At 45.8% G+C, this 15987-nt stretch overlaps 1 protein-coding gene and 1 long non-coding RNA gene across 7 annotated transcripts in view; one reads left to right on the forward strand and one right to left on the reverse strand.

Moving 5' to 3' along the window:
- The window catches only part of LOC147012591 (AMP deaminase 2-like), a 65017-nt gene that overhangs the window by 19152 nt on the left and 29878 nt on the right, over positions 1 to 15987 (reverse strand). For all 6 annotated transcript variants that reach the window (XR_015051004.1, XM_085853603.1, XM_085853604.1 and 3 more), the window contains 4 exons: positions 10729 to 10892; positions 7514 to 7640; positions 7241 to 7404; positions 6835 to 6955 (listed from right to left, as the gene is read on the reverse strand). Coding sequence is in view for 5 of the 6 variants with exons in the window: in XM_085853603.1 (XP_085709729.1) it covers positions 6835 to 6955; positions 7241 to 7404; positions 7514 to 7640; positions 10729 to 10892 (576 nt within the window). In the remaining variant the exon portion in view is untranslated. The remainder of the gene's footprint in view (positions 1 to 6834; positions 6956 to 7240; positions 7405 to 7513; positions 7641 to 10728; positions 10893 to 15987) is intronic.
- LOC147012592 (uncharacterized) lies at positions 783 to 7009 on the forward strand. Its single transcript, XR_015051005.1, has 2 exons — positions 783 to 823; positions 6800 to 7009. It is a non-coding gene; the product is annotated as an uncharacterized LOC147012592 (long non-coding RNA).

Raw genomic sequence — 15987 nt, forward strand, 5'->3', positions numbered from 1 at the left:
GACACGTACGCCGCTCGTGAAACGTGCATGGATTTATCCATGGCGATGTACCTTGGCCCTCGCTGTCAGCAGCGGATTCTCCACGGATGGTGAACGTCTTCTCGTCTCTCCGGCCAGCGAAGCTGCAATCGAGCCGGGGAATGTACAGTGCAGGCCATGTTGGAGCGCGCAGAGCGAGCGCATTGATTGACGCTGGTCGAAAGCCCGAGCGGGCATGCGGGACCCTCGACCGGTCGCCCGGGCACGGCCCGGAGATTTTAGCAGGACGATTCGCATGCCAATTTCGGTGTGGGCGATTCATGTCATCTCGTGGGGTCGGAGCGGAATAATCCCGCTATCTGGGATGGCCTTGCCGGAAACTAAGTGAGGCGATTTCCGGCCAAAGTTGGCGGGCCACGTGAGTGGTCGGGGCCAATGAGCGCCCGATTGAGGTGATGACGTTTAGATTCGGCATGGCCCCTCCCCCCCACACGGCAGGCCCTATAAAGGTTGGAGCAGTCCCTTCACCCTTCTCTTTTCTCTTTCTCCGCCTCTCTCCCCTCGTCTCATCAACACCACCACGACCCGCCTCCTGCTGCCCGAACTCCGCCACCTCGTATCCGCCCACACGACGTCGACTCCACCCGCCTACCTGGTCCCGCCACTCCATCCTCGCACTCTGGACTCTGCCCCTTCTCGACTAAAGCTCCTCCTTTCCGAACACAGTCTCCACACATGCGGCTGAAGCCAGAGACGACACGCCCACTGTGGGGTACCGCACGACGGAGCATCCCCCCCCCCCCCCAAAACGTATTGGTGGCGCGTCGTGCTATCAAACACAAAGGTACAGAGAACGTAGCCTAAACTCCCTCTCTTCCTGTTCAAAACTTTCTCTTCATCGGGTTTTCTGTGTGTGTGCATGTGCGCGCTGGCGCCTGTCTGCTTAAGTAAGACTGCAGAAGATCGTTATCATTATTATTTTTATTAATTTCATGTTAAGTCTGCTCTGTGTCCCCTTTTGAAAGTTGCCCGTTTATTTGCTGCACCACACCTCTCTCCCCCATCTCTGCACAACACACCCCAATAAATATTTATCGAACCACATCCCTTTCCTCGCCCATTGTAAATAAATTATCATGAGGAATGTTCCTCGCTAGTCTTTGTAGTTTCTTTCATTGATCCAGCATGGTCCGAATCCTAGTTCAGCCAGGACTTTATTCCCAACGATCCGTTCCTTTTAGCCGGTACGTCTTTGGCAGCGTCGCTCGGCTGCATCCGATCCGGTAAAGTGATTCGTTTCGGACAACGCATACTGAAGGTGTGTTCCCCGGTAATTAAACCACGTGATTAATTATGTAACCCGATTAACCCATAGACGGGAGGACCCGAGGTCACGCGGTTGAGTTATTGGCGTCAGGTCAGGTCAGGTATGGGAGCATGCACCAGAGCAGCGCATCGCTGCGTCCACTTTCCGCCGGTACTCCAGGGGCCTCCATCTGGCCTTCGCCCAGGCAGATGCCAGGCCCATCCCCATCTCCTTGAGATGCTGGTCAACCTGCTGCGACCAAGAGGCACGTGGTCGGCCCATTGGCCTCCTCCACTCACGAGACTCCCTCGCTGAGAGAATCTGGTGAACAGGATCAGCGTCAGGAAAACGAGCCACATGTCCATACAGCCGCAACTGACGCTCACGGACCATGCAGGTAACAAGTCTCATCCGAGTGTCTCTCAGCAACCGCTCGTTGGACACAAAATATGACCAGCGATAGCCAAGGATTCTCCGAAGAGACCTGGTACCAAAGAAATTAAGTCTCCGTCTCAGATCCTTGGTCAGAGTCCAAGTCTCGCATCCATAGAGCAAGACTGGAAGCACCAAGGACCTCAAGACTCGGACTTTCGTCCTCCCGCACAGGTACCGGCAGCGCCACTCCCCATGATCCAGTGAATCCATGACTCCCCAGGCCCGACCCAGATGTCCACTGACCTCTGACTCACAGCCAGAAGAGACATGAATATCACTGCCAAGGTAAGTGAATCTCTCCACGACCTAAACATCCTCACCACAAACAGGCACAGACAGGACAACAGCATCCAAGATGTCATTGAAAGCATGGATCTTAGTTTTGACCCAAAAAACCCGAAATCCCAGCGGCTCCGACTCCTCATTCAGCACCTCAAGGGCCCCCTGGTGTTCAAGCAGATGGTGGCGAACCCTATCAAGAATTATCCGAGCAAAGACCTTGCCCGACACTGAGAGCAGCGTCACCCCTTGGTAGTTGTTGCAGTCTTGGCGGTCACCCTTCCCTTTCCAGAGAGGGACAACAACAAGGCCCCTCTTCCAATCAGTTGGGATGATGCCTGTGTTCCAGGCAGAGCACAAAACTGCATGCAACGACACGAGTGCAGCATTTCCACCAGCCTTGAGAAGTTCAGCATGGATGCCACAGATCCCTGGAGCTTTACCCTGTTTCAACCGGTTCACCGCAGCCCGTGTTTCTACAAGCGAAGGTGGACCACAATTGATTGGAGGGTCAGCAACAGGGATTGTAACACCATTGACGTCCAACTCGACAGCTGGTGGATCAGCCTGGTACAACCGCTCAAAGTAACCGGCCCAGGGGGCCTTCACTTCAGACTCCTCTGTCAAGAGCCCACCACTCTCTGCTCTCACTGCAGTGCTCCGAAGGATGGGCTTGGATGAACGCAATGCGCAAATTCTCCTGAAAGCAGGACGAGAATCACCTGTCCACAGGTGATGCTCTTCCCCCTCACAGCTTCCCCGCACATAGGCCTCCTTGTCCACCCTTAGTGCACGTACAGTTTTACGCCTCTGCTCCCTGAACAGCTCAGCTCTGCCATTCAGCCTGGCCCTGCGACTCTGGTCAATGGTATCCAGTGTCCCTTGAGAGACAAAATTCTTCTTTGCCCTGCGGTGAGTTCCAAGACATCCACCGGCAACATCAAGGATGGTGGTCTTGAAGGTAATCCATAACTCTTCAGGAACCCCCAAAGCACCCAGACACCCCAGATATCCACTCAACCTGTTCGCAAACTCCTCAGCTTCCCTCTCATCCTTGAGCTTGCCAACATCCAGCCTCGGCTGGGATGGTACCATTCTCCAGGATTTAAGGTGCAGCTTTGGAGTTGCTACAACAAGCCGGTGGTCAGTATTGAGGAACTGAGCACTCCGGTAGACCCTGCAGTTCTGGATCATCCTCCAACGACCGTCAATGAGGACATGGTCAATCTCCTTTGCCACACCGCCAGCGTTGGAATACCAAGTCCAGCGATGAGCTTGTGGGCGCTGAAACCATGAACCAGCCACCCTAAGTCCATGACTTCTTGCAAAGTCAAGGAACTTAGTGCTATTCTGATTCATAGTTCCTGACCCATGGGGACCAACACACGTCTCATAACCATCCCTATCAGTTCCAGTCGATGCATTGAAATCCCCCAAGACGAGAAGTGTATCTCGTCTGGGGCACTGATCAACCACAGACTCGAGCGTGGCGTAGAATGTGTCCTTCACGGTGAGGTCACTCGCCTCAGTCGGAGCATAGACAGAGACCAGGGAAATGACACCTCAGGAGTGACGAATCCTTAGTCTCATAATACGCTCGTTGACTGGTGTTACCTCAATTATCATTGGGGTCAGCTTATTGGACACAGCTACAGCAACTCCTTGAGTATGGTAACCATCAGAGCGACCAGACTAATAGTAGGTGTAACCACCCACCATTATCTCGCCACAATCCGGACTCCGAACCTCAGGGAGTGCTGCAATACCGATGTCCAAACACTTGAGCTCAGATGATAACAGAGGCAGGTGATCATCCTCTCTTAGGGATAGGACATTCCAGGCACCCACCCGAAGGGACCGCCTCAGGTTAACCCAAGGAGACCGCCGTCTGGTGGACGACACCTCAGCACCACTCCGACACACTCTCTCGCAATCTGACCCAGGGAGGTTACCCCGTGGTTTCCCTCCTTTCATCAAATATTGGGGGTTCCAAAGGCTTTGCCACAATCCCGTCATCCGGTGAGCTGCCCTGCGAAGGGAAGCTGCACAGGAGGTACTCCCACGGAGTGGGTTTCCAGATTTTTTTGCGTTAGTGTGTTTTGCGGAATGAAGGGTTTTACGGTGGCCGGAGTACAAATCCTGCCACCAACCTCCTAATAAAAAAGTAACCCAACTGCAGGAGGATGTCCGCAGACACAGTTGGGCACTAGATATGGATGGCCGTTGGCTCACAAGGAGCTCCTCCACCCTTTGACAGGTTTTGTTTTTAATCCTGCTGGGTGTCCATATCCAAACACCCTCCTCACCAGAAAACCTGGTGGGGGAGACAGTTTAGTCGCCGACAACCCGACCATGGAACAGGTTAGTACAGGTTTACATGGTACCTGTAGCAGGTCACAGATCTGACCTGACCTGACCTGGATTGGACCAACCTGATTGGCGTCCACGGTTGGTTAAGCGACTTAAGCGAAGTCGAAGGTGAAGGTGATTCACATCTTGTGTTTTGACACCAAGGGCATCGTCCACTTCGAGTTTCTACCACAGGGTCAAACAGTGAATCAATATGTGTACAAGGAGATCCTCCCTCACCTCATGAGATCAGTCCGGGACAAGAGGAGGGATCTGTGGGAGAACAACGCCTGGGTGCTCCACCATGACAACGCCCCTGTTCACAGTGCCCTGAGCATCCGACAGTTTCTGACGGAGAGGAACGTGCCAACTCTGGAGCAACCCCCATATTAGCCAGACTTGACCCCTTGTGGTTTTTTTCCCTATTCCCCAAGCTCAAAGGGGTGATCAAGGGGACCCGATTTCCTGATATGGAGGCCATCAAAAGGTCTGTGACGACGGAGCTCTGGAGGATTCCAGAAGAAGCCTTCTGGGGGTGCATCGAAGCGTGGAAGAAGAGGATGGACAAGTGTGTGAGACTGGAGGGAAACTATTTTGAAGGGGACAAGCTTTGATTTCAATATATTTTTTGGAATAAAATTCTGTGAAGTCAGTCCCGTTACTTTTTACACAGACCTCGTATACATATACATTGTCATGGATTTCAGAATTGGATCCGACTAATGCACACAACATCCAGGTCCTCAGACAGTTATTTCCATAAATGCATGTTCAGAATGGACCCATCCCCTTGTCTGGTAAGATTCTAACTCTTTGAAGCATTGAAGAAGGGTAAAGAATAGGTTCCCTTTCTTTTTTATGGGATCTTTTCCTCTTTACGACACGTTCATGACGTATGATTTTACACGTAGTCGTTGGCGAAACAGAGACTCATTCTACCACTTTCCATCAGGAGGCATCAACTTGGAAATAGACAATTTATTTCCACTTTGGACTTACAGGACAATCAATTGAAACATACCGCAAGCTTTTTCTTGACAGTTTATTCTGAGAGTCAGATATGGCTGTAGATCATTTACCTCAGGCATTCACCATTTTCCATTGACGTTCGGCACCCACCTCTCTTTCACCAACGTTCGACATCCACCTTTTTCCATCAACGCCCCGTTCGGCAGCTTCATGGACATTGGCTGGCTCCTGTTCATGTCAGGTTGAACGGGGAGGCGATGGCTGAAGTTGACGTTTTGTAAGCACCCTACGTTTTTGCTCGGCAATTCCAGAAAATGGCCGCCCTCTGGCGCCCCGAACATGGCGTCGTAAGCCAGGCGTGTGTTAATTGGGAGTTGCATCTTGTTCAATGGTGGGGAAAGAATGATCACGGGGGTTGACGGTTGGAGGTCACTTGCAGCGATGCACCAATATAGGCAAGCTGGATTTGGCTGAAGTCTGCTTGAGGCTCCGCCCACACTGGTCGCCTATTAAAATGATGGGAGGACCGCCTTTCTGACCGTTGATTACAGTTGGTGATAGCTCCCAATGGCTCCTGCCTGTGGGTTCCAGCTCCTGACCATTGGTTAAGGTTGGACAGTTCCTGCTGGTTCTGCTGAGTACCTGACTCTTGGCGTCCCTGCTTCCTGGGGGTGACGACGTGATGTCGACTGGTGTTCAAGCCTGTTTGCGGGTGGGTGCACGGCAAGGCAGAGCTCTGGCAGCGGACCAAGGCACTCACATTTGGGAGATTTTAGTAGACGCACGACAACTTCTGCCTTGGTAAGTGGAGACTGGATTTCTTTTCCCCCTGAAACATCTGCTGGGTACCCTTGTCTCATATTTAATCAAGTGAGGAATAGTGTCTGCTCTTGGTCTATTTTTCTATAACTGCTTGTTTAATTTCTTCTTGAGAACTTCTTAAGAACTTAAAAAAGTTCTTCAGTTTATTTATTTTTCTTAATAAATTCCTTGTTGACATTTTAACCTGTCCATGCTTGTCATTTCCTTCCATTGATCTCATATTGTCCCAACCGAGATAGACTGAGAAGTAATTCCCAAACAAATTAACCTGTCATAGTCGCGTGCAGCTTACTAAAGATCTAATCAAGATAAGATTGGTGCATCGCCGAGGGCGTGTTCCCCAGTCAGGAGGTCACGTGACCGAGTTAAATGGCAAATTAGACGGTGGACACTGGAACTCGTGGTTAATTGATTGGAGTTTGTGGTTCTTCAGCAACCCACCGTACCACAAAGTTAATTGTGAGCGTTGTCCCAGGTCCGGTTCTTCCGAGGGGAAACAAGGATTAACCCCATCCTAATACACTCGGAACCCGTGGCCGTAACAAAGACTTGTACTACTATATACCATATTCTTAAAGATAGGAGAACATTCCCAAATCTATCATGCAAGAAACAAACACCATTGGATTTTTTTTTTCTTTCTTTCTCCCATACCAAAAGGAAAAGCCTTTGAGGTACAAGGCTGAGGAACACACCTTGCGAAGCAGAAGGCCATGGGAGATGTTTTCGGCGAGAAGGAAACCGGCCACAAGATGGTGAACAGGACCAGCCTCACCACAATGCGGACGCAACACAAAAGTGGGCATGCCTCGCTGCCTGCAAGATATCGGAAGGACAACAACAGAGGTACATACTGATAAAATAAATAAATACGCTTCTTTATTCCATCTCAGACAAGGTCCAATTATTTGGCAAAGGAAACTTCTTTTTTTGTGCACCTGCTGGTTTGAACAAAAGCACTTGTAACGAGAGGGAGAAAATGCAGAAAGATTACTCAACTGGGTGTAAAACAGCAGAAGGTAAAAGCAAGAACATTTCACTGCATAATGGGCATCATCGATTATATGTTTACATCAATAATGACAGCCCGACATGGCACACCTGCGCAGGGAATTCAAAACAGACATGTTGGCATAGGTGTAATAGAGATATGCAGCGTAAGGAGGATTTTCAGGTCCTGTCCAAGTATCAGGTGTTGGACTGGTCAGAGTGAGGATGTGTTGCTCGGGGCAAGATTCATCATCGACACTATCAAAGCCAGTCACCTAAAACATCACACACCGGCAACCGCAATCATGATCACAGACAAATTGTGGCTACTCGTGTGAGAATTAATCACATGGAAAATTAATCCCTCCCTTCCAGTGCTCTCACATCCTGCAAGAAGGTATGTAGGTCTGGGTCTGAAGAAGGGTCAATGGTCACCTCAAACAGTGGAAGAAAAATGTTTTCTAACATTTCCTGGAAGTTCTGCAACTGATTCTTTGAGTGATAGATGTCACTGAAGGATAAAGCAGGGTGAAAACGTTAAACCAACAAAAACATCATACAACATACTTCTCATGTTTGTCAGTGCCGAGTTTGACAAAAATCCACTAAAAAAACCCAGTTGAATTTGGTTTACTTGGAAAACTTAACCTTGAGTAGTTTACTTAGTGTGCAAAGGAAGAAGAAGAAGAAGAAGAAGAAGAAGAAGAAGAAGAAGAAGAAGAAGAAGAAGAAGAAGAAGAAGAAGAAGAAGAAGAAGAAGAAGAAGAAGAAGAAGAAGAAGAAGAAGAAGAAGAAGAAGAAGAAGAAGAAGAAGAAGAAGAAGAAGAAGAAGAAGAAGAAGAAGAAGAAGAAGAAGAAGAAGAAGAAGAAGAAGAAGAAGAAGAAGAAGAAGAAGAAGAAGAAGAAGAAGAAGAAGAAGAAGAAGAAGAAGAAGAAGAAGAAGAAGAAGAAGAAGAAGAAGAAGAAGAAGAAGAAGAAGAAGAAGAAGAAGAAGAAGAAGAAGAAGAAGAAGAAGAAGAAGAAGAAGAAGAAGAAGAAGAAGAAGAAGAAGAAGAAGAAGAAGAAGAAGAAGAAGAAGAAGAAGAAGAAGAAGAAGAAGAAGAAGAAGAAGAAGAAGAAGAAGAAGAAGAAGAAGAAGAAGAAGAAGAAGAAGAAGAAGAAGAAGAAGAAGAAGAAGAAGAAGAAGAAGAAGAGTCACGATTTATTGCCAAAAAACTTCGTTAAAAGAAACAGCCAAAACCTTCCTGAAAAAAAAAAAAAAAAAAAAAAAAAAACTTGCCTTCACCTCATGGAAGGCACATCCAACTGAAGGTAATCTCAGTTCCTTCCATAAAGCTGAGAACAAGTGTGTGACTACCCTCAGGAAAGCGAGAAAACAACATCTTTCTAATCTCAAGTTTGAACTCTCAAAGTCTCTCTATCACCCAAATCCTGGTGGCATCGAATCAAATCTGTTTCTGGTGTATGTTCCCCCTCCATCCTCTCCCTTACCTCAAATGGCCACACTGCTGATACCACACGTGAAAAGGCTGAATGCCTAAACTCGGTGTTTGCATTGAAATCTTGTGTCCAAAACCCATCGCTTTCTGCACCCACTTTAGCCAGTCACAATCAGCTGTCCCTGGACTCTGTCCTTTTCTTCTGAAAAAGTGGAGAGTTTGCTGTCAAACCTCGACTCAGATTCTGCAACCGGTAAAGACGGCATCGGCCCACGTGTCCTAAAACCCTGCTCTGCTGCTCTTGCTCACCCTCTCTCTGTTCTATTCACCCTCTCACTTTCTCAAAGTCTTCTGACATCTGCTTGGAAATCAGCAAAAATGACCACGCTGCATAAAAAAGTGCAAAAACAGATCCCTGCAACTACAGACCAATCAGCCTTCTCCCAATCATCAGCAAGGTTATGGAATCCATCATCGCTTCAGACATCAAATCCTTCCTCTTCTCCAATGGGCTGATTTCATAAATTTGGATTCAGACCAGGTCACTCTACCCTGGACTTGCGACTCCAGCTTTCTCAACGATGGATGTAGGTCCTCAATGCCAGACATGAGATCAGAGCCATCTCCCGAGACATATCCCTTTTGACACGGTCTGGCACTCTGCCCTGCTCACCAAACTCTCTTCCTATGGTATCCAAGGCAATCTCGACTCATGGCTCACAGACTTCCTCTCCTGTCGCAGTCAATGTGTGGCCCTTAATGGAATTCTCCCATCCCCTCTTCCTGTCCAGGCTGGAGTTCCCCAAGGCAGTGTTATGGGCTCAGTGCTTTTTCCTGTTTTCATCAATGATCTTTCTGACTCTGGAAAATCCTCTTTATCTCTTTGCTGATGACTCCACCCTCTGCCATACCATCTGTCCTCCCCCAGATCAACAAACAGCAGCCTCTTCACTCTCTGCAGATTTGGACAAAATCACAAACTGGTCCAACACGTGGAACATGTCTTTTCTTCCTGACAAATCTCACTCTCTCACCATGTCTCTCCGAAAGGACCGTCTGCAAAACCCTCCTCCACTCCCCCCCCCCCCCAAACCATCTACTTGCTCAACAATCCTCTTGAAGAAGTCCTTTCATTCAAACTTTTTGGCATCACGATCTGCCATGATCTTTCCTGGGATAGCCACATCACCAAGCTGGCCTCCAAAGCCAGTCGCCGATTGTGCATCCTCCATCGTACAAAGTTCTTCCTTGGCACACTTGAGTTCCTGACCATGTACAAAGCTTTCATCCACAGCCTGATGGAGTACTGCTCTCCCCTCTGGGGTGGTCCTGCCACCTCTCACCTTTCTCGGCTTCACGCTGTGGAAACCAAGGCATTTAAGATCATTGGTATGTCCCACGATGAGGCTGAGTCTTTGGGTCTCTCACCGCAGGCAGGTTGGTGGTCTTTCTGTCTTCTACTGTCTCCTCTCCAGCCTCATCCCCCCCCCCCAAACTCTGTCTGCTATCTGTCCTGCCAATTTTCCACAGGGTGCTCTGGGTCCACCAAAAACCCCCTTTTGGTGAAACTACCAAAATCTCGAATCACTGCTCACCTTCACCCTTTCATTTCTCTTTTTTCCCCCGCCTCTGGAACAATGTCCCACTCTTCAATCCTACTCCTCCCTGCAGGTCTTCAAAACAGCTGTCCAACACCATCTCATATCTTCCCCCATCTAAGATCTTGATCTTTTCTACCCCCATTAATCCACCCCAAACTCACCTCCTTCAAATTCCCTGTTTTCCTTCCTGAAAGTCCCTGTAGTGCTTACTGTTTACTCCATGTACCCCACCCCAACCATCTCTCTTCCACAGATTTCCTAATGTCTCTGTTCTCCACTATTTTGTGCTTCCCTCTCCTGCCTTCTTATACGTTTCTGTGCATTCGCTCTTACACGAGCCTCGACATAGTGTACAAAATATAAAATTAAAAAAAACAAATAAATAATTTTAGGATGTGTTGCAAAATTGAAAAGGTTGAGGTATCCAAATGTGAGATAAGCCGCACGCCTTATTTTGTCAAAAACACATATTGTTTTACATTGTCTCTAACATTGTACATCTCTCTAACATTGTTCATTCAAATGCAATACAAGAATAATGTCGGCAATGAGCACTTACTATAGCCGTGGAATCTGTATAAGCCAGCTGACATTTTTCGAATGCACGTTATTCTTCACAGCCCAGTGTGCAAGTTTGTTCCACTCATCACGAGAGCGTCCATACACAGAGAGACGCAGCTCAGAATTCTGGTACTTGCTCTCTTCCAAATCTGACATTACTTCCTGAAACACCACAGGAGAAGGAGAAGGAGAAGGAGAAGGAGGAGAAGGAGAAGGAGAAGGATCACCAATAGTCCAAATAACTCCTCCTCCTCCTCCTCCTCCTCTCTTGGGGCTTAAAGTAAACACGTTGGAAGAAGTTCTGCGTTTCCTTTGATGCCTTTTTACCGTGATGTTGCGCAAGATGCTTCACAGGACATGAAGATGCATCATCTCCTGTGTCGTGAAAATTATAGCACTCATCGATTCACTGAACTCAAAGGGGGAATTAGTGCTGGGAATCAGTCGCAAAAATTCGGTTTGCAAACTCACAAAGAGAAATGCCGGTAAGTCCGGCAAATTTTTTTTCCAGGTCCAGGATCGGCTCGGAAATCGGATAATCAATTTACTTGGTTTGAAAGCTAATAAGATTTACTTGGAACAAAAATTCATGCCCATTTCGTCAGAAAGTGCAAGTTTTAAAAGATTCTTTCCAAGTTTGAAAAAGAAGTAGAAGCACTCATGGTTTCTTCACGCAGCAGTTCAAACGGAAACATTTTTCTACCAAAGCAGCAACCTTTTAAAAGGACATGAGAAAAACATACAAAATTGTAAGTGGTACTATTTATTGAAGCAACGGAAAAACTATTTAAAAGACAACAGAAGAGCACACAACACAACAACAACTAGAACGGGCACTCGGTAGAGCGCATACCTTCGCCGCCGCAACTTTTTTTCTGGGCACATTTGAAAAATGTCACTTTAAAACGTCCATGACGTCACAACCGTCAGTCCGATTGATGTCAAATTTGGTGTGTGACCTCCTTGAGGGCAGTCCAATAAAATGGAATGATAAACACTGAAAAATTAAAAAGTTGAAAAATGACGTCATCTTTTGACGTCATTTTGACGCCCTTCCGGTGACGTCACGTCCAATCGGGGACAACCATTCTAAAAGCTCTTAGTTCACTGAACGTTTTAACGTTGGTTTCATGTCAATAGCTCTATTAGATCTGAAGTTATGCCTACAAGTATATTTTGACCTTGTGTGTGACCTTGACTACAGTGTTAATTGGCAAAACCTGTATATCAATAAACAGATATTTTGGGACTGATTCTAATACCTGGATATGGGAGACTTTCCTTTATAAGTTACATAGATATTTGAATGTAAAATATCAGGACATTTTAGCCACAATTGAAAAACGTCATGTTCAAATGTCAATGACGTCATAACGGTCAGTCCGATCGACGTCAAATTTGGTGTGTGACGTCCTTAAGGGAAGTTCTACAAAACGGTATGATCAAAACTGATGTGTTCGAAAATTGAAAATTTACGTCATCTTGTGACGTCATTTTGACGCACTTCCGATGATGTCACGTCAAATCCGACATGAGGCACCCAAAAGGTATTTCGTCATGCAACAATATGGCAGTGGTTGCATGTCAATAGCTCTATTGTGAAGGAAGTTATGCTCAAAAGTGTGTTTTTGACCTTTTCATGACCTTGACCTTGACCTTTGACCCGATCGCTCCCAAAATCTAATCAAATCGTCCTTGGATAATCGCGAATCATCCCACCAAATTTCATGCAATTCGGTTTAATACTTTCTGAATTATGCGAATAACAAACAAACACACATATTCACAAATAAATAAATACACAGCGACCAAAACATAACCTTTCGCAGAATGCGAAGGTAAAAAGTAGCGGAGGCGAAGGTATGCACTCTACCGAGTGCCCATTCTAGTTTGTACCTGGCACGAGAGTGTGCGGAAAAGAACAGGGAACATTTTGGTGTTGGTTTCATGCAAATCGGTTTTGATTTGTTTGACCGTGTTATGACAAAAACCGCATATTTTGAAAGGTTGTGACACCACTGACCTTTGACCCCCAACCGCTAACAAGGGTAATGACGTAATTGTGTCATGTCGCCCATCATAAGATTGGGCAATGGATTCTGAACATTTGGGCATCGGTTGCATGCCAATTAGATCAAAATTGACCGCGCTGTGGTAAAAATACGAATTTGACCTTTCCGTGACCTTGACCTTGACCTTTGACCCGATCGCTCCCAAAATCTAATCAAATATTCCTTGGATAATAACCCATCATCCCAACAAATTTCAAGCTATTTGGTTTAATACTTTCTGAGTTATGCGAATAACACACACACACACACACACACACACACACACACACACACACACACACACACACACACACACACACACACACACACACACACACACACACACACACACACACACACATAAATACACAGCGACCAATACATAACCTTTCGCAGAATGCGAAGGTAACTAGCATCCGTTGAAGACAAAGTCTTCGATATCCCCCGCCATAGTAAATAAGGATTAACAAACTTGTATTCCCTAAGCATGTGCAATATGTATGTGAAGTTACCCTTGATCTGACCAGCCGTTCTGGTGAAGATGTTTGAGGGTTTTAGGGTAAATTCAATATGGCCGCCAAACCATGTGACCTATCAATTAGATATTAACAAACTTCTGAAAGGATGTCTTGGGGAAAGTGTATGTGAAATTTTTCCTCAAATCTGTCCAGCCGTTCTGGAGAAGAAGATTTTAAAAATTTATTAATTTTCAATCCAAAATGGCTGACGAACCATGTGACCTATGACATCATAAATTTACATTCTGCCTCCAATCCTCCATTGGAATGCGTGCGTGAAGTTTCGTGTTCATTGGATGAGGTGTGTTTTTCTATCCAAGATGGCCACCAAACCATGTGACTTGTGACGTCATAATTTTTACGATGTATGCAGACATGATGGAAGACGATAGTTGCAAATTTTCGCTTCGTATGGTTATGTGATTCCAGAGAAAACATTATTCAATATTTTTGTTGAATCCAACATGTGACCTCTCAATTAGAAAATATCAAAAGGCACCAGTTCACCACTTGCTTGATATGTGTACCAAATTTCGTAAATATATCTTGAGGGGATTTGTAGTTAAGCTCCGGAAACGAAATGTGACGGACGGACGGAACCCATTTCTATATCCTCCACCAACTTCGTTGGTTGGCGGGGGACAACAACAGATGGGAGTTAACCCAGAGCAAGCCTGCCATGAGGACCAGGCTCAGGGTTAACAGAGCTATAAGGTAACAATTACAGTGCCCGATTATGGTAACATTTTGCTTTGAAACCCAAAAAGAGAAATGTCATGACCATTCCAAGGTACTTGCTCTCCATCAGATTCATATAATAACGATATTACAGTGCCCTGCAAAAGTATTCACTTCCGACCAATAATGCCACATTAAGATAACTGACAAATTATGTCGGAACAATTTTCCAAATGAACTTTTTTATATTAATAACTGAAGATATCAAACTAAACATTGTTCTAGTGGAAGAAGGTTACATGTCAGGAACACCTGTAATGTAATGACGGGGATCGTCAATGGACTGTGATCTTCACGTCTCACCATAAATGTTCAATTGGGTTCAAGTCAGGACTTTGACTGGGCCACTCAAGAACAATTATTGTATTCTTATTCAGCCACCCCAGTGTGGCTTGAGCTTTGTGCTTCGGATCATTGTCCTGCTGAAATGTGAATCTCTTACCCAGTTTCAGATTCATGGCTGATGAGTAGGTTTCCATCAAGGATTCTCCTGCACGTTGCAGCGTCCATTGTCACTTCTATCCTGACAAGCTTGCCAGTCCTTGCTGAATGAAAGCAGCCCCATAACATGATGCTGCCACTATCATGCTTCACAGTAGGGATAGTGTTCTTTGGGTGATGTGCTGTGTTGAGTTTGCACCAAACGTAATGTTTTGCAATTAAGCCAAAAAGTTCCATCTTTGTTTTGTTAGACCACAAAACGTTTTGCCACATGGCTTCAGACTCTCCGGAGTGGTATTTGCATCCTTCAAACAGGACTCAAGGTGGGCTTTTTTGAGTAATGGCTTCCTTCTTGCTACCCTACCATCCAGGCCTGCCTTGTGGAGTGCTTGGGATATTGTTGTCACATGCACACAGTGACCAGTCTTTGCCACAAAGGATGCCTTTCAAAGCTGCCATTGGCCTCTCAGATCGGTCTCCTCCTTGCTTGGTCATCCAGTTTTGAGGGATGGCCTGATATAGGCAGGGTCTTGGAGGTACTTTATGCCTTCCACTTCTTGATGATCGTCTTGACTGTGCTCCAAGGGATATTCAAGGCATAAAGTATCTTTATACCCATCCCCTGATCTGAGCCTTTCCACAACTTTATCCCAGAGGTCTTTTGAAAGCTTCTTAGATATCATGGTTGAGTCTTTGCTGTGAAATGCACTACCCAGCAGTGGAAACCGACAAGAACAGCTGATTTTATTCTGAAATAATCAGAGTCACTACAATTTAACACCGGTGAAGGCCAATTAACTTGTTGTGTGATTTTGAAGGTAATTGGTTACAACTCGGTGAATTTACAATTGCTATTATAAAGTGGGTGGGGTGGGGGGAATGGACACTTATCCAACCAAGATATTTTAGTTTTGTATTTTTAATTGATTTTCTGAAAATTGTAGAATTTGTTTTCACTTGGAAGTTGTGGGTTACGATGTGTAAATAAAGGTGGAAAAATGCCGATTTGATGCAATTTAATTACAGGCTACAAGGCAACAAAAGTGAAAATTTTGAAAGGGTGAAGACTTTCGTTTGGCACTTTATAATAATACCTGTGAAACATGTTTCCACAAGACTCCCGTAACAGATTGGAGAAGTTTATTGTGGAACAAAATGGCATTTTAACATTTATTTGGCTTTTTCAATCTGGGTTGCGTTCAAACCCACCTTGATCCACGACGCAAGTCAGCCAAGTGATGCGAACGAAAATGGCACCGGTCACATGATCTCAAGCTCACGTCAATGATACTTTTCACATGATATGAGTGTTCTATTTATTTTCAACGTTATATATATATATATATATATATATATACATTGTTATTGTGGTGTGGATTAAATCCATACATATTATTAAATCGTTTTAATTCATGATTAACGTTTTATTTGTTTTTAAATTTTGGGTTGCATGCATCAGGCCCGAGACAAAGTCACTTCCTCACGTTGGAATCACCATCATGGCTTCAG

Source organism: Eptatretus burgeri, chromosome 14 (assembly GCF_056783735.1).
Source record: "Eptatretus burgeri isolate ZD-2024b chromosome 14, Ebu_testis_v1, whole genome shotgun sequence".
NCBI classification, from domain to species: domain Eukaryota; kingdom Metazoa; phylum Chordata; class Myxini; order Myxiniformes; family Myxinidae; genus Eptatretus; species Eptatretus burgeri.